The following is an 18,646-nucleotide window of genomic DNA, read 5'->3' on the forward strand; positions in this document are numbered from 1 at the left end:
GTTGGCAGATTAATAGTTGAGATTGAGATAATCGGCATGCCTGCACTCACGAGGCAAATTAACAGAAAGGGTCTGCATGCTGCATCGTCAGTGTGGCTGCTGTAGAACACAGATAGCTCTCCCGTGGTGTCAATTTCGTTATTTTACGGTCAGATATCAGCGCCTTGGTGGAAAGCCTTCAACCATCTGAAAAAGATTGCATTAGTTAGGGTTTGAAAAACTATTTCATGGGCGTCTCCAGCCTCCACTCCTACTCCTGATAAGCCAAACATTTATCAGATTTTTCATCCAGGATGGTTGTGGGATGGTTCTTAAAACTGTGCCGCAAGTTATAGCCTACAACTAAACCAACACAATGCAGACAGCAACAGCGTTAGATAAATGTTCTTTTAAGTTCAGCAATTTTGTGTCTCATTTGTTGTTATTATTAAACTGTTCTATTTTATCAGATGCACGGACATGATAACAGCATTATACATCAACCATCAGCCACCCTGCTCTTTAAACATTAGCATTGTACATTGAAAAACCCATATCAGTCAACCACTTATAGGTTGGTATGTAAGTTAATGTTATTATACATCATATTTTCCCCCCAAAGTTAATAGAAGTTCAATAAGTTGTTTATGTACAGCTGCAAGATTTAAAGGGATAGTTCAGCATTTTGTGAGATACTCTTTCTTGCAGGAAGTTAGATAAGAAGATCGATACCACTCTAAATTCAATATGTTTATTCTATTACACAGGCTTATACACTGAATATTAGTGTTATATATAAATACAGCTCCTGATTATCACCAAAAAACATGCACGGTCACTGGCACTAATATCTAAGTTATCTAATATCTAGTTGGTTTGGTTAGGCGTTCTGTCGTTGTGCTTTTCTTTACTCTGTTCTGTCTTCCTGAACTTAAATAAGCACAAATAGATTCAGAGGAACCGAACACTAAGAAACAGGTGAACAAAACTCTTTTTCTTAAGTGCAAAGTTTTATTCTTTCTTCAGGTTTTTATACAAACATAATACAGATGTGTAAATACGAAGCGTCATCTCTTCTCTTCTTTCATCCTTTTCCCCCAGCTACACCTTCTAATTCAACTTTTACACACGTGTTTCTTTGTTAAGGGACTGTGAGAAGATTCACTCTTATCACACAGGAAACAGGATTTTCACTTTCCACGCTCGCTGCCTCCGTCAAGGGGGTTATGTTTTCAGCTCAGTTTGTTTGTCAGCAGGATAACGGAAAATCTCTTGAGTTTCGTGAAGCTCGGTGAAAGGGTGTAGCATGGGCCAAAGAAGAACCCATTAAATGTTGGAGTGGATCCGAACTACTTTGGTTAATAATGTAAGATACGGCATGTGGCCTTGATGTAGGGCTGCGCTTTCCCAGGGCCTTTTTTAGTTTCTTTTATAATAGGCCTTCTTGTGTTCAGTCTCACAGATACTTAAAAACTGTTATTAATTCCCTGGTGGATAAATGAGAAACATCTATTCATGTAAACAGATATATGAGACCAGGAATTTCCCTTCTCGCACCACATTGTACAAAGACTCTTTCTCTTAAGTTACTTTCTTTGTATAGATTCCTTCTGATCATCTCTGTTTCATATTTCTTTTTTATTTAAAAGAACGCACATAAGCAGGACACAAGTATCATTTAGTAGATTTGCTTCACACACCAAAAAAACCCCACAAATCTGGCCATTTGGCTGGTGGACAAAAAGTGAATTATGCACGTTGCATAGTTTATGCAAGTATAATAAGTACTTTGATCAAAATAAATACATCTACGTAATGCATAACTCAGTTCATATGCTTCTCGCCCATCAGGTATCACCCGTACAGAGAAGGACAAAGGGACGCTGTACGAGCTGACCTTCAGAGGGGAGTCCAGTAACGAATTCAGGCGCCTGGTCCTCTTCCGTCCCTTTGGTCCGCTGATGAAGGTGAAAAACGAGAGGGTGGACACAGCCAACGTCCCGATCAACATCATCGTCCCGCTGTCCAGACGCACCGACAAGTTCAAACACTTTATGCACAACTTCAGGTGAGAATAGCTGGTTGGACCCTTTCTCAAAATTTCAATTTTGTTATTTTGTTTCCAGCCATTAATTGCCAACTCACACAGACCATGTGACATAAACAGAACCACCGCAATTAATTATTCAAGGTTTGATGTGTCACATGTTACTAATTCAGGAAAATGTGATAGTGTGTTGTTCCTGCTCAGTTTCAATTCCAGTTTTACATTTTAATTGGGGATCGGGCAGAAAGGGACGAGGTGGGCGAGATTAGAGAAAATAAATTTACAACAGAGACATATTTTTTGAAGGAAAATGCTACGCACTCCATCAGCTGAGGAAACATCCTTCTAAATGTCTGTGATTTATTGAGCAGCTTTTGCTGCTTATCACAGCTCTTTTTACATGTTAAATCCTGCTTAGTAGCAGTGTTGCAGCCCATTAAAATGCCCCCCTGGGCAGACCAGCAGCAGTTGATATACGGCGTGGCAAGAAGTGTACTTACTTGAAAGACTCGGCGAGTCGCTGAGCAAACACTTTACCCTCATCCATATTCAAGGTATACTAGGAGAAGTTGTGTGTGTGTGTGTGTGTGTGTGTGTGTGTGTGTGTGTGTGTGTGTGTGTGTGTATGTGTGTATGTGTACGTGTGTGTGTGTGTGTGTGTGTGTGTGTGTGTGTGTGTGTGTGTGTGTTTGTGTGTGTGTGTGTGTGTGTGTGTGTGTGTGTTTAGGAGGTGATAAAAGTTAGAAACCGCACATTTATCAAATATTCTTTAGTCACACACAACTCCATTTATCTGTGATATATTCTCCATGTGCAGTAGAGATAAAATGTGAATTCAACACAAACACAAATAAACTGCAGACATTTGCAGACAGGCACTCCCCAGACAGGAGTTTGAAAAGAAAATATCGCTCTTGCTGCATAATGAAATAATTATAGCTGGGTTTTCTTGTTGTCCCAGCGACAAAATGAAGAATGCCTCATCAGATCCTAGAAAAAAAAATCAATTTGCTTCTAACAATGCCGGCATTTAGAGAGAGCCTTTAACACAACAGAATCTATAACGACAGTAAAAACTACTCACTATCCTCTGCATGTATTAAGTATTTCTTAAGCATTTTATGTGTATCTATAGTTGTGATTTATGAGACATTTTCCCAACGTGTTTCTGGGGTAAACTCTTGAAATATGTGTGTGTGCTGTGGGAGAGGAGGAGAATTATCTTCAGCATGTGTGTGATATATTTGACATTTCTCCATCAAAGTGTCTGCAGGCATCTCCCACCTGGTCTCTTTTACAATCTCTCCCCTGTGCTTTAAGGCAGTGTCAGAATGAGGAGAGCCCACAGCATTACAGAATAAGGATCATTCTCATTAGAAATGAAATTGTCTGGGTTTTTTATTTATTAATGAATTAATCATTTAGTCTATGATGTCAGGAAACAGGGAAACAAGGACGCGACAATCTCCCAGGTGCAAAGGGGATGTCTTTTTAATGATTTGTCCAGCTTACCCAAAAAGATCAAGATCATTTGCAGCGATATGAAACAGAGAAAAGCAGTAACACAACATCACATTTCACAAAACCAAACTAGAAAATGCTTGGTGTTTTCTCTTGATGAATAATTTAAGCGCTTTATCAGTCAGTTATCTGAGTTGTGAAAAACCTAACCTCTAAACCAAGGCCTTCTTTTTTTCTAAAACCTCTCATTTGGTCACGGTGCTCTTCCTTCCTGCTCAGTTTGAGGACGCTTTCATCTATAATGTCCCTTCCTGTGTGTGCTTGTGTGTACGTACAGGGAAGTCTGTGTGCGCCAGGATGGCCGGGTCCATCTGACGGTGGTGTATTTTGGGAAAGAGCAGATGAGCGAAGTCCGCAGCACTATGGAGAACACATCCAGGTGGGTTGGAAGCACATCAGATCTTTTTTTGAATTAGAGGCAAAACGTACTATGTGGAAGGTAATTTATGTAATGAAATGAACCTTGCGGCGGTCATGCACCCGCTCCCAGAAGCAGACGCTGTAAAAACATTTTCACACATACACCAGAAAACTCTCTTCTTCACGTTTTCTCTCTCTGTCTCTCTCATGACACACACACACACACACACACACACACAAACCTCCTGGCTCGGCGTCCTGCCACAGCCAGTCATCTGTCTGATGAATAATGGAGCAGCGCACCACCCACACTGAAGAGCTGAGAGCCACTAGCCAACAGATAAATTACAACACGCCTGTGATCATCCCTGACTCATGCTAAACCTCTCACAAGGACCTCTCGACACCCACACCTCTAGAGACGATCACTGCCGACTGATCAGAAGTCAGATCCACCGTGGAATGAGCCTCAGATTCCCCCGAGGAGGTTGCTATGGTGACGCTTGTCTATTTCCATGCCCCGAAGGTTTTTGTGCGGCCTTGATACAGTGGGACTATCTCTTGTATCACACGGTGTCTCGTTGTCCCTCGGTGTCAGCTGCTGTCGCTGAGGAGGGAGGAGGAGGGTGAAGGAGAGAAAATAAGAAAAGATGGAAAGAAAATTGCATAAACTTGTAGTAGTATTGATTTTTAGTGTGGAAGAATTCTTAAAGGAGTGATTGAGAAGGTTTGTGAGAAGCACACTGAATGGAAAAGCAGTTGGAGCAGAAGTAAAGAGGTGCAGCAAGTGTTAGATAAAGTACACCATCCTGGCAGCGGTTCTGCCTTGAACTCTTTTAGGGCTTTTTGTATTATTCTCACAGCCTAACAACACAGTCACCAGTTATGCAGCAGCGTACAGTTTCTGAGTGTGAATCAGTTCCTGTAATCAACTCTGTACTCATACTTTTCTTTATCTGGCTTTTAGACAGTGGTTGAAATGAATGTGGTTTCATTATCTTGGATCTAGCGGGGAAACACATAAAGAACAGTCTCATACTGTAGAATCATAAACTGCATAAAGGCACACAGAGAAAGATGCACGCTATAGGGTTGCAACTTATTTATCTTCTTTTTTTCTTAATGAATGAATTGTTAAGTCTATAAAGTGTCAGATGGGATCAGACAGCATGTCACACAAACTAGTTCTTTTTAAGCATTACTCTGCCCTTTAGTTGTGTTCCAGACAATTCGGAAATTTACGACATCCCACTAGAAAAAGGAAATGGAAATGTTCCTAAAAACCACAAATGTCAACTTTAAGATGGCGCTAGAGGGAGCTGCCAAAGTTATTAGGATGCAAAACCAAACACAAAACCAATCTTTGCATCTGTGAAGTATTGAACCAAGTTTGGGTAATTTTACTTGATAAATTATTCAATTATCACAGTCGTCTGTTATCGACTAACTAATCTGTTACACCAATTGACTGATCGCCTCAGCAGTAGCGCACACATGCATGCAAACACAAACCCTAAAGAGGAAGAAAGAGGTTAAGGATTGGCTAAAACGTCCTCACTTTGAAGGTCTGAAGTTCAAGTGCAACAACACAAACACACACACACGCGCACACACACACACACACACACACACACACACACACACACACACACACACACACACACACACACACACACACACACGCACACACACCTTCACTCACAAACAAGTCAATATCTGTTCCCAGCAGTGACGGCATTATCAGCGGCTGATGTGATTCTACACTGCCCTTCTTACAAATTAAATTGACCTCTAGAAACTGGTCTAATTTGTGTCTGCTCCCAAACAACCTCTGGCTATTTGTCCCTTTTTTTAATGAATTCATTATTTTTTTTGAAATCACATGCAGTAACACTCCCCGCTCTCCAGTGTCCTCGCTGAAATCCTTTCAAAAGAGAATTTATACGACCATCTCCAGCCAATGCATACTACTTGAGGCAAACAAGTCTGACAAGATTTAAATTGTCCTGGATCTCAGCCAGCTTTCTAACCCCTATCAATCTTTCACCAAGGATTACATGAGGGGGAAAAAAATGTATGGGTTATTGCAGGTGCTATTAATTGGGTGTATATCAAAAGCCAAGCCAGCTCTACTGTAACAAAAGCCAAACTATATATAGGAGATAGAGAAGCAATGCTACAGCAAATTTGAGCCTCAGTCTTCAAGCATTCTGCCATACACCGGGGATATTGTTCAAAATAGATAAGATCAGCTGCTGATCTTCCAGTATATCGCTTACACATTAATACTTCAAAGCTTGAACTCAAACCGCTCAAACTGTCGGAAGGGGAATGTAAGTTTCTGAGCCTTACATGCTAAAAGAAAGATGACAGAGAAAGTGAGATAAAGAGGAAGAGATGCAGATAGAAAAAGAGGGAGGGAGGTCGTGTGTAATGGTGGGAGAAGAATGAATGTCTGTTTAAAAGAGATACCGGTCGATACGTATGAAAAAGCGCTGTGTTTCAGACAAGAGACGATGGCTGAGGGGTGAAACGGAGAGGAAAGGAAGCTGGAGGAGAGGTGAAAAGATAAGATGTGAGAGCAAGCCGGGAGGAACAAAAAGTCAGATTTTCCGAGGATGCAAGAAGAGCATCAACAAGGATATCAAAGGAGGAAGTACGTTAAGATGAAAGAGAAGGATCAGAAAGTTAGACAGATAAAGAAACGAGGGATGAGATCACTCTGTCACTCATTCAGCCTTTACCAGCCCCTCCAACAGGCCTTTCATGTTATCGTGGCATTTTGTTCACAGTTCACAGACAGGTCGACAGCTCTCTGAACAGCCTTTGACACCTCTGAGGAAGGATAGGAGAAGGTGATTGAGAGATTATAAGTGGATGAGGACTTTTGAAAGCTGTCCAATTCGTTTTAAAGAGCGTCTTTAGAAATCACCAGCGCCCATTCTAAAAATTACTTACTATTGATATCTCATGTAGCGTTCTTGCCTGAGGGCTGAACCTGAGAGTGATCAAAACAAGTCTACATTTTTTAGAGCATGCACTTACCTCTCTGTTACATGCACAGACTGCTGATTCCCCAGCTCACTGTAAAGCACAATGTTTTTTCTTCTTCGTCTTCCTCTGCACAATAGCACAGGGACAACAGCCCTGTTAAACAGCAGACATGTGACAAACAGGGAAAAACTAGTTTCATAGGCATTGGAAAATCCTAGGGATAAGAGACCTAAAAGCAGATGTTGCTGCACGAGAAAACATAGAGGGATGTTTAGGAAGTGAGAGTAGTTTAGCTCACTTCGTTGAAATGTGTTTATGAGGCAACAAGACTTGACTTGTCTGAAGGCGGCACAATGCAACTTCATTCATACAAAGTTGAACATTTTCAAACACTATGCCGTTTCCTGTTTTTTGGAAAATTTAGTATTTTCCCCAAAAAATCGTTAGTCTTAGTCAATGACAATGCTGACATGCTGGTTTTACGCAGGTGGGATCAGCCTTGACATCAAGTCTGGCCAGGGGCCTAAAGTGACGGGGCAATGGCCCCTTCTCTATTTTCTACCCACCTACTTCTGGCGCCCTTGCTCAGTCCACACCCATCTTTGAACTCGGCCTTCATATTGTTCCAAACAACACACCTGTAAAGTTTCGTGACTGCATCTTTCCTAGTTATTGGGCCAGAGGTGTAAAGTGGGGGAGCCCACTCCCCTTTCCAGCTTCACACCCCCTTACATCTTTAATTTCGATCTCAACTACACATCTGTAAGGTTTGATAACTGTATCTTGCATTGGTTGGCAACACCATCGCAATGACAAAATCTGGCCTCAGACCAACAGACATATAAACACCTGACAAAATACTTAAAACTGCCTCTGTGGTAGTTCTCACTACAATAGGTGTCTCCAGAACCACATTTTGCCATGATGACACACACACAAACTCATAACGTGAAAGTAGGGGATTACCAAAGTTAGAATTCATCCCCTGGAGATCCTGAGTGTTTGTACAAACTTTTGTGTCAGTCAATCCAGTAGGTGTTGAGGTATTTCACTGGATAAGTGAATACATTGACGTAGTCTTACATTATCAGACCTATCTTTACAGTGCTGTGTTGTTGTTCCTGGAGAATGACCTGCCTGAGGCCATTATCCTTCTGCTTTAGGTCTGCTATTTCTTTAAAGCAGTCACAATCCTCTTTGGCAGTGCCCTTGCAAAAAATTCTCAGGAGGGAACTTTTTTAGCTGGAACATTTGCATGTGGGGAGATGAAATCCCTACAAAAGATATATTATAGAGATGTGCTTTGTTTATCTTTGCAAACATTCCCCGTAAGTACCAAGCAGGTCTGCCTTGTTCAAAATCTTCATCAAAACTTGGCATTTTCAGCGTGAAGCTTGCTGGCTTTGAGGTTGTTTGTGTTTCCCGTAGCAAATAAGATTTTGAAAACAGTAACGCGCAGATAGCGGAAGGACAGGAAAATGCAGAGTTAAACACACGACCAATGGCGGACTTATACCCACAGTCTACATCCGGTGAGTCAGACTAACATTGAACTGCTTTGTGACTCTAGTGGAAAAGTCAGGGGATCACCATAGTCATTAGGAGTCATCCTCTGGGAAACAAGAATGTTTATACAAAATATCTTGGAAACCCATCAAATAGTTGTCGAGATATCAGCTTCACTGGTATCTCAGAAACGTGTTGAGACTGAAGAGAAGCCTGGATATGCCCACGTACTGTATAGAAGCTTATAGACAAGTCTTTTCACATTCAGCAAGCACCATGTCTGCCTGCAGTCCTTAAGCTATAACCACACACAAACAAATACACGCAAATAGAACATATTCATAGAGAAAGAAACCCCCCCCCCCCCCCCCCCCCCGTCCTGAGCTGAACTAACAGGATCAGGACTGGAGCGGGGACACAACATGACAGCTCTTAACAGGCTTCTCACTCTGACACAATCCCAACAATTTAGCCCCCTCTAGATACCAGCCAACACGCCCACAGTAAACAAATTGACTATTTTAGGCTGTCGGGAGGATGCTGATGCCTGTGGGGGGAAAAAGAAAGAAAAAGAGTGGAATATAAAAAGTCATTTAGAAAACAAGGACATTGCAGGACTTAAGGGGCCTTTTTCACTTGACACAATAGTCGATCCTGTGTTCGTGTTGTTGGCCTTGCATTATAGAGAGTGAATAAGTGGACACACAAAAGTCTGAGAATTATTTATACAGCCTCTTCATCTCTGACAAATGAGCTCCCTGCCCTGTTAGAGTTGAGACTGAATCAACATGTGAATGTAGCTGCTATTGCAACAACGTTGTTCGAGACAAACAGAGCTATTGTGCTCTGCCATCTGTGGACCGTTTAGTGCCAGCGGGTGGGTCAGCCTCTCCTGGGACTCTGCGTAGAGTAGATGGGGAAACAGATTGACTCTGTTTGGATTCATAAACTGTGGACAAACACGGAGAATAGACTGCGGACGTATTGACCGACGGCACATAAAAGCATACGCACAGGTACTTCAGGACATCTTGTAATTGCTCCTGATACTTAAAGTTGTTTTCAGACAAGTGGCGTCATGTTTATGTTTCTCTGCTCTGACCAGGATTAAAAGCTTTTATTGTGTCTTATTTATGGGAGAGGCTGAATGGATAGGAATGAGACAAAGGCTTTTACACTGTAATACACATGAATAAATATGCTGATTCACACTATTCACACAGACATCCACACACACACACACACACAGCAGCCAAATGGAAATGTGGGAAGAATGATTCAAGCTGCCTCTGGCAAAAACAAATAGACCTTGTTTCCTCTGGTCATCCTGGTTTCCGCTAACAAAGCTGTGTATGTCTACCTGCTCTCTCTAATGTGTTATGACACCCAACATCACATGAATGAGGAGGAGGTCAGATCATGTTGGTTCTGTCTCTTGTATAAAGACATGTGAACCAGTTTTTCCTCAGTATCATCTATGTGAAGTTGATACGAGTGTGTGTCTGTGAATGTGCATGCCTGAGTAACGGATTAGTCACTAGCAGTGTGAATTGTTATGGTGAAGGGGAAAAAAGCCACAGCTGCGTACATCTGGATCCAGCTGTTTTCCTTTACTCTCACCACATCCTTAGAAACCTTGTGATGCAGGATACACTATAGGGCTGTAATATATGGCCAAAATCATCTCTCTATGACGATTCAATGAATGAATAGTCTATGTGAAATAACCACATGGTGAACATGGTTCGTACGGGTGTTTGAAATCCTTGAATTTTGATGGTGTGTTTTCTAGGTTTGAAAAGTGCTTGAATTTTGGATAAAGTGCTTGGAAACGTTTGAAATTGTATCTTCGTTTCTTTCACAACAAACAGCCATAGAAGAGAAATTTCATTTCATTTCTTTTCCTCTGGTGTTACCAAACACACTTTTAGTTGTTTATAGTGTGTGTGTGTGTGTGTGTGTGTGTGTGTGTGTGTGTGTGTGTGTGTGTGTGTGTGTGTGTGTAAACTGTATGTGTTTGTAAAAATATGTCATTTATCACAGCTGTGTGGTGCTGGAAAAGCCATAGAAGAGAAATTTAATTTAATTTCTTTCCCTCTGGTGTTACCAAACACACTTTTAGTTGTTTATATATATATATATGTGTGTGTGTGTGTGTGTGTGTGTGTGTGTGTGTGTGTGTGTGTGTATACTGTATGTGTGGTGCTGGAAAAGCTTAAGAAATGACCTTGAAAGTGCTTGAATTTGACCTTGGAAAAGGTGTAAGAACCCTGGGTAAAGCTTATTTTTGTATACTCCTCCTGTGTGAATTTAATACGTAACCAATGAGTTTTTTTCTCCTTTTTAGTACAAAATATAGAGTAGAATATAATAAAGCTGCCATATGCAATGGACTCTAATGAGTAGTGAAAGAAAACAGACTGGGAGGAACCTGGTTACAGGGGCCTACAGTACAGTTTTGCCTCTGACTTCCCTGGTGGGTTAATTTGGTCCTGCTAATGCGCTGCTTTCTGGATTTTATGGCTTTAATATTTTACACCCAAACATTAAAACATAATGACCTCATAAAGTTCACACCAGCACAACTTCCCGTTTATCGTTTCTCCTTCCCAACTCCAGCACTTTTGGTTCTGATTCTGATCACGATACAAAATAACTCTGATAGCACGGTACGGATAAACGATAATTCGATACAATCATTTATCGTCTTTCAGTGGATGAAATCATATATGGAGATACCGTGAAACACAACTGCATCATCTAAATTGATAATAACAAGCACATACTGACTCAAATTTTCCAGAAAATCTGATACTGTATCCGGAATAACCCCATGTGTGCTGTGCTGTATTAGTTTGTAGTGTGATGTTTAGGACTATACATCATTTGAGCTACAACTGAAATAATAAAGGTATTTAAAGGCCCAGTGTGTAGGATTAAGGGGGATTTATTTGCATAAATGTGATATAATAATATGAGCACAGTCAATTAAAAGCACAGAACAAAAGCAAAGTTTTTAGATTTTAGATTTGGTCAACAGTAAAGACGAAATGAATACATAAAACAGTAATGATTTAAAAGGATAACACTTATATAAAGCAAGAAATATTGTCAATCAGGAAAGGAAAATGTGTCTTACAGTAAAAAAAGAGTCCTCCATGAAATCCTCCAGTTATATTTTCTCTTTACCACATTAACAGGTTTAGCAAGGACAGTTTGAAAAGGCACTTCATGTTCTGAATAAAAACCAGTGTGTAACCAAACCAATGTATTGATATTTTCATTCTGTGGGTGTTCTATCAGGAAAATCGTCTTTTGGTTTCCCATCTAACCACCCTCTCCGTGTGTCTGCGTCTCTGCAGGGAAGCTAATTTTAAGAACTACACTCTGCTGCAGCTGGACGAGGAGTTTTCTCGGGGACGGGGTCTTGACGTCGGGGCCCGAGCCTGGAAGGGAGGCAACGTGCTGCTTTTCTTCTGCGATGTGGACATCTACTTCACCGCTGACTTCCTCAACACCTGCCGGCTCAACACACAGCCTGGTGAGACACACTTTCATCCTTTTGACATATAAAAGATTGACAGGAGCGATGCATTTATGATATCTCCGATTAGATTGTAGTGCAGATATCCAGTCGCATTGTAATTGTGACTGGTCAACATGCGTTTGTAGTTATGTAAATGTAATTAGGCAAGTTTATTTATAGAGCACATTTTAGCAACAAGGCAATTCAAAGCACTTCACATGAAACATTAAAAGGACATTTTAATTAAAAACAGTCACAAAAAAACCAAGATAATAGAAAATATATACAAGAAGAAGACAAACAATACAGGTTACAGTGCAGTGTAATAAATTCATAATTATTTGACTTAATAAAAGGCAAACAGAAAAATCTAAAAGAACTGAAAGTTGCAGCAGACCTGCAGTTTTCTTTGAGTTTGCTCCAGATCTGTGGTGCATAAAAACTGAACGCTGGTAAGTTCGGACTCTGAGGACAGAAAGCAGACCTGCCCCAGATGGTCTGAGAGGTCTGGGTGGTTCATGATGCAGGAAGCCAGTGTAAAAGCCTCAGAACTGGGGAGATATGACTTGACCACTCTCTTGGTCTCAGTGAGGACATTGCTTTGAATCAGTTGCAGCTTTCTAACTGACGTATTAGGGAGACCTGTTACAGTAGCAAGATAAATAAAAGAGTTTTCCAAAATCCCTCTGAGACACAAATGCTTTAACTCTGGATATATTCTTAAGGCAGACTCTACCTTAATATGGCTGTTTAAATTCAGGTCTGATAAATAATCCTTATTATTTCAAACAGCTTCCACAAATCCATGACTTCTTTGTAGATATCTTAAAGGGATTTGTGACAAGTAATAACTCAAATTCAAGTTCTCAGTTCTCCATTGTAGTTTTGACTGGACGTAACTCCAGTTTCAGATATCAGCAATTGATGGTAATGACTAGCAATATCTTAAAATGTAATGTTTAAATTAGCTGAAATAACTACAAGGAATTTTGACTACACAAAATACACTTAAAATATCTTCAATGTGAGTTTTCACCCCACTGAAGGGGTTGTTTTGTGACGCCAGGCGACGTCTTTTTCCGACATTGATGTCTGTCGGACCTTTTTGTAAGGACTAGAAGTCCAAATGTGGACGTCTCTTCAACAACAAATTATTATTTTTCCACAAATTGCATTTCCAAATAAAAAAAACAGATAAATAAATATACGCATAAATCAAAAGCTTAATTATTCAAAATAAACCAGTTATAGAAAATCAGGAAAATGTAAAATAACAAAGAAAAAGACATCATGTACATTTCCTGCACCTGTCATAGGACCTCCAAGAAAGTACCCAGTTCAAAGGTCAAATGATGACGTCCATGCTGGGTTATGCTTGGGCGTCCAAATAGTGGACCTAGTGTGGACGTCGAATAGATGTCCAGTATTGGACCTGATGCATGATCTGCACGTCTATCCAACGTCCAGTGTTTAGTGGGATGGTTTTCACTAGTTTCAGACTTTAAATTTATATATCTTGAATTCACATTTAACTTCAGGAAGAAGTTACTTGTAGGTTTTTCTAATTATATCCTCCGTACAACTCCATTATTCCTTCTAACTACTCAGAATATAATTACAGATTCTTGAATGGATGTTTTGACTTATATCTGTAATTTAAAACCTGTCGGTCGAATAAATGGTAAAACAGCGCGTTGATTTCTGCGACGTCAGCATACACTGTAGATCAAAATTAGAGAACAAATTATTAATACTTGATTTATTCTGAAATGCTGTTATTTTGTATTTTTCAGAATTGTGGCCATACCTCTGCTGTCCTTGCATGTTTTTTTAAATAACCAAGGCACTTCAACAAAAACCTTTATTTTGTGAAAAAAACACTGAGCAGAATTAGAGAACAGTAACCAGAAGAAGTCAGAAGAGAAGGTTAAAACAAGGTTTTCTTTGGGCTATAGGATCTAAAAATGAATAGTAAGTGTAGAGGTCCTATCTCATATATGCTAACAGGATCACTGACGAGTTGAAATCTATTTGCAGATTTTATCATTTATGATTCCAGCTGGTGAAATGGTCAAATGTCATTAGACATGGTCAAGTCCAATGTTAAATCACTGCCTCGTTGTCCCTCTCAGGTAAAAAGGTGTTCTACCCGGTGTTGTTCAGCCAGTATAACCCCACTCTGATCTACGGAAGTCCTGAACACGTCCCACCTGTGGAGCAACAGCTGGTAACAAGTCTATCCTCTCCCTCTTTCTTCTTCGAACACTTTGCATGCCGCTTGTGGAGAATATTATATTCACTGCTGCGCGACAGATCTAGGAGGTTCAGAAGCATTTCCCATCTCCAGCTGCTACAAATCCACAGATGTACGCTCCTGTTGATGCACCTCTGTGTGTGTAGAGCTGATGTATTTCACTCCCTAAGACTCGCAGTTCTTTTCCCTGCAGGCGATCAAGAAAGACACTGGCTTCTGGAGGGATTTTGGTTTTGGCATGACCTGCCAATACAGGTCCGACTTCATCAACATAGGTAAATATTTGCACAGCAGTAAAACCCCCACAACATCTTAGCAATGCAGGGATTCATAAGCAGTTGCTCCTGGGGGTGCAGAGACATTTCATAATGCAGGATGAAAATGGGCTTACTGGATGGCTGGATGCTATATTAATGGTGCCATAGCTTAATGGATATGAAAAACATCTGAACACAAATGGTTTAATATTACTTTACTTTTCTTAACTGAAAGGGAATTGTATTATATTACTCTCCATGAAGCCACTCTGAGCAGCAGCATCAGTATATATTAGCATATCTCAGTCCAATGTCCCCTCCATCTGTGTATTAGCTGAGGAACACTGGCTCTCAAAACAGATTTACATCACTTTAGTTTCCCTCAAAAGTGGCATCAATAAAAGGCTGCAGTGAAACTGTATGAGGTGGTTTATCGTTTAGGACCCAGACACACACACAAGCATGCAAATGTTCTCATTTAACTAAACCAAGGACCAAGAATTTCAACATATCGGGAAAATACGAAAGTACATGTATTTAAATGTTAACATTAGGGATGTGAAACCGAACTGTACAAACCCATAAAAGACAAACCTTTCACTACACAGACCTGGTTTGCATGTGAGGGGCAATTTTCGGTTTCAAAATGAAACAAACGTTGCGTGCATGCAGGATTCTCCCTTTCATTTCCCCTGGTGTTAGCTAAGAGGCAAGAATACAGTGTGGAGATCAGATGACATGTGGAGGTGAAAATGTAACGTTTGAGGACGCACCATTATCTTTTTGTAAGTCAGGTTTGAAAAGGCTGAGTAACACTTCTGCTTTGAAAGAATATTTGTTGATTATTAAATCTCTGGATTGAAGAAAAAAAAACATTGTTATGGAAAACAAAAGAATACAGAGAGACCATTGGAAATGTGCAAAATGAACTGAACTAAAACTGTGACACAGAAGCACAAAACAAACCCAACCGTGGGTTTGTTGAGCCATCGCACCACAAATAAATATACATACAGTATATATAATATAACTTTAACTTTTGAATGACATGATCATGTGAAACTACATGTGTAGCTACAGCTGTAAATCTGTAGCTACAGCCAGCAGTGTGTTAGCTTAGTTGGGCTTAGCTTAGAAGTTACCTTGTTTGCACTTTTTTTTTGTACAGATGAACCTAACAAGATGTCATGTGTTGATTAGTGAGTTTTAGTGGTTGGCAGTTTTTTTTGTACCTTTTAATACAGAGCGTTGCCAGTCTTTATGCTAAGCCAAGCTAACCATCTTCTGGCTGCATATTCATATTTACCAGACAGACGTATCAGTGAGGAAGGGAATAAGTCTGTTGAATGTTGAATTATTCCTTTAAAAGCATAATTACGTTGTGCGGTTTAATGTTCTTCGGGAAATATGATGCAATATGTTATTCAGGCCATGAATGGATGTACATAAACAATGTTCTCTGTTGGGTTCAAATTCCTGTCTTATCTTTGTTTAGCCCTGGAGCATGAAACCGAATGATCAAAATAAAGCTGCAGAGAGACACAAAGACGGAGCAAAAGCACACGGCTAAAGATGCAGGTTTAAACACGCCTGGTCGAGAGCTGTTGTGAACGACCTCACCGCTCCCTCATCAATCAACAAAAACAGGCAGAGTGGAGAGGAAACGGATTATGATCGCATACAATAAACTCTAATCAGGATTATAATCAGTGATTAAGAGGAAGTGAACGCAGCACTAAAGACAAATTACTTAGATATGTTTGCATTTCAAAAAGTTACGAGCTCCATTTTACATAACAGCACTTCCTATGATGGTATGATAAAGCTTTAAATTATGATGCATTCCCAATCTCTTATCTCCAGGAGGTTTCGACATCGACATCAAAGGCTGGGGCGGTGAAGATGTCCACCTGTACAGGAAGTACCTCCACAGCAACCTCCTAGTGGTCCGAGCGCCGTCACGAGGCCTGTTCCACCTGTGGCACGAGAAACACTGCGCTGATGAGCTCCCTCCGGACCAGTACCGCATGTGCATGCAGTCTAAGGCCATGAACGAAGCCTCGCACGGCCAGCTCGGGATGCTGTTCTTCAGGCACGAGATCGAAGCTCACCTCCGCAAACAGAAACAACAGCAAAACTCCAACCCCAAGAAGACATGAGGATTCATCAGCCTGCTATGCTCTGCTATCAACTGAAATAACGCAGATTAAGTCAATTAATCTGAACTACACTATATTTTAAAGGAGTAGTTCAGCATTTTGGAAAAGTTAGATAAGATCCATGCCCCTCACTTGTCTGTACGCTATATGGGGAGCTTGATCCAGCAGGTGATTAGCTTAGCATAAGGACCGGAATCGGGGAAACAGCTAGCCTGACAGAAGGGGAAAAAAGCTGCCTACATTACATGTTATATCTCTAATAATATGTACAAAAAGTGATGTGTAAAAAAGGCAGATTGAGTTGTTATGGCTGGTCGTGTGCTGAGCAGAAATCTTTTCTTTCCTTACGAGAGAGCCAGGCTAGTTGTTTCCAGATGTTTCCAGTTGTAGAGTCATATTAAGCATACAAATATAAGAGTGGCATCAATCTTCTACTCAATCTCTCTGCAAGAAAGCGAATATTTATAAATGTCACACTATTCCTTTACTGAAACAAATGTGAAGACGTTTTAATTGTCAAGGACTCAGAGCACTTTGTCCCCCTGAAAAGGACAACATCAAATTAAGAGGAATTGAAACTGACTTAAGGAATTCATCGACACGACAATGAACAGACCTCCTGTCTGAAACACCCATCTGTAATTTAAGGTCCATTTGTATTTTTCCTCTTTAACTGCAAGACGGCAGTTCAGAAAAGAACGCACAGCACCTGTGTTTGAGCTCCAAAGTGTCTCTGAACTGTGCGTCTTCTGCGAATAAAACCTGAACGCTGTCTCTTCAGGATGGTCGGTGAAAATTGAACGTATGTGTTGGGAAACAGAGCCACCTAGTGGACTGGAAGTGAGCAACATGGTGGTGCATAAACAATGAAGGACTCCTTTAAAGCCTGGAATGGCCTTGTAAAACATTATTTTTTATAAATTATTCATTCATTTATTTATGTTTGTTATTGTTTCTTAAATGCCACAGTGTATAGAGTTTATTATTTCTGATGCAGTTGTTGCCTGGACAGTATTACGTGTGGGCCATTCACCTCTATAATGAGTGAATGGTGCTGAGTCAAAGAAAAACATGCGGTATATGACAGTGTCTATAGGTTTCTGTGAGTAAAATTATCATTTTTAAGCCTTCTACATATAAGTCATATGTCTTCATGCCCAACGTATGCAATTATAAATTAATATTATTTATATTGTAAATTTTAATTTAAAAGATAAAACATAATTTAGACGTATTCGTCACATGACTGATTCGTGAACGTGATGGATGTATAAAGGAAAGGAAAGGATTGACATTGACGACGACTTAACGAGTCAGAATGAGACTTATTCATCTTTTTGTTCCTGTCAAACAAACGTAATACTGAGGAGTCACAGAAGTTTAGAGATATAACTGCCTCAATCTTTCTTTTATATTGGTTTTAAGATAAAGTCTCCAATAAATCTGGCTCCAGCACTTCAATCCAACGAGCTGTACTTAAGAGGGTGACCGAAGGTGTGAAAAGAGGCACTTTTTCAATCCTGTTTTTATTGTTTGCCATTGAAACATTCCTTGTTAAAAGAAATACATTAAATTACTTTGAAATGTAAATTTCAAGTATTGTTTTTCACTTCATGTAAATGAGTTGAATAAAACACATTTGTGCATTGAGTTGTTTTTATAATGTGTTTTCTTATGCCACAGTGATCTGCTCTTATCCAGCTATAAGGTGCAACATTATGATACATGTCAGAACATAAATACAATCATTTTCATTTGCCTTTATTTTGTGCTCAGGGACAGGTTGAGGAAAATAATATGGAGACCTATAGTGTTCAGTACTGTAAAAAAAAAAGAAATAAAACATTATAAAAATAAGAATTGCCCTTAGGTGTGAATGGCTGTCTGTCTCTGTCTGTCTCTATGTGCCCTGCGATAGACTGGCGTCCTGTCCAGGGTGTACTCCGCCTCACGCCCGATGTCAGCTGGGATCGGCTCCAGCCCCGGGATAAGCGGTTGAAGATGAATGAATGAATGAAAAATACATCTGAATACATATTACTG

General features: G+C 40.2%; 1 protein-coding gene across 1 annotated transcript in view; it reads left to right on the forward strand.

Annotated features, from left to right (window-relative positions):
- Window positions 1-18,241, forward strand: part of csgalnact1a (chondroitin sulfate N-acetylgalactosaminyltransferase 1a) — a 33,095-nt gene extending 14,854 nt beyond the window's left edge. The window contains exons 3-8 of the mRNA XM_083930375.1: window positions 1,831-2,047; window positions 3,825-3,926; window positions 11,770-11,948; window positions 14,066-14,160; window positions 14,381-14,462; window positions 16,308-18,241. Coding sequence (XP_083786501.1) covers window positions 1,831-2,047; window positions 3,825-3,926; window positions 11,770-11,948; window positions 14,066-14,160; window positions 14,381-14,462; window positions 16,308-16,603 — 971 coding nt within the window. The 3' untranslated portion in view covers window positions 16,604-18,241. The remainder of the gene's footprint in view (window positions 1-1,830; window positions 2,048-3,824; window positions 3,927-11,769; window positions 11,949-14,065; window positions 14,161-14,380; window positions 14,463-16,307) is intronic.
- The last annotated feature ends 405 nt before the right edge of the window (window positions 18,242-18,646 follow it).

Source organism: Echiichthys vipera (assembly GCF_963691815.1).
Source record: "Echiichthys vipera genome assembly, chromosome: 16".
NCBI classification, from domain to species: Eukaryota; Metazoa; Chordata; class Actinopteri; order Perciformes; family Trachinidae; genus Echiichthys; species Echiichthys vipera.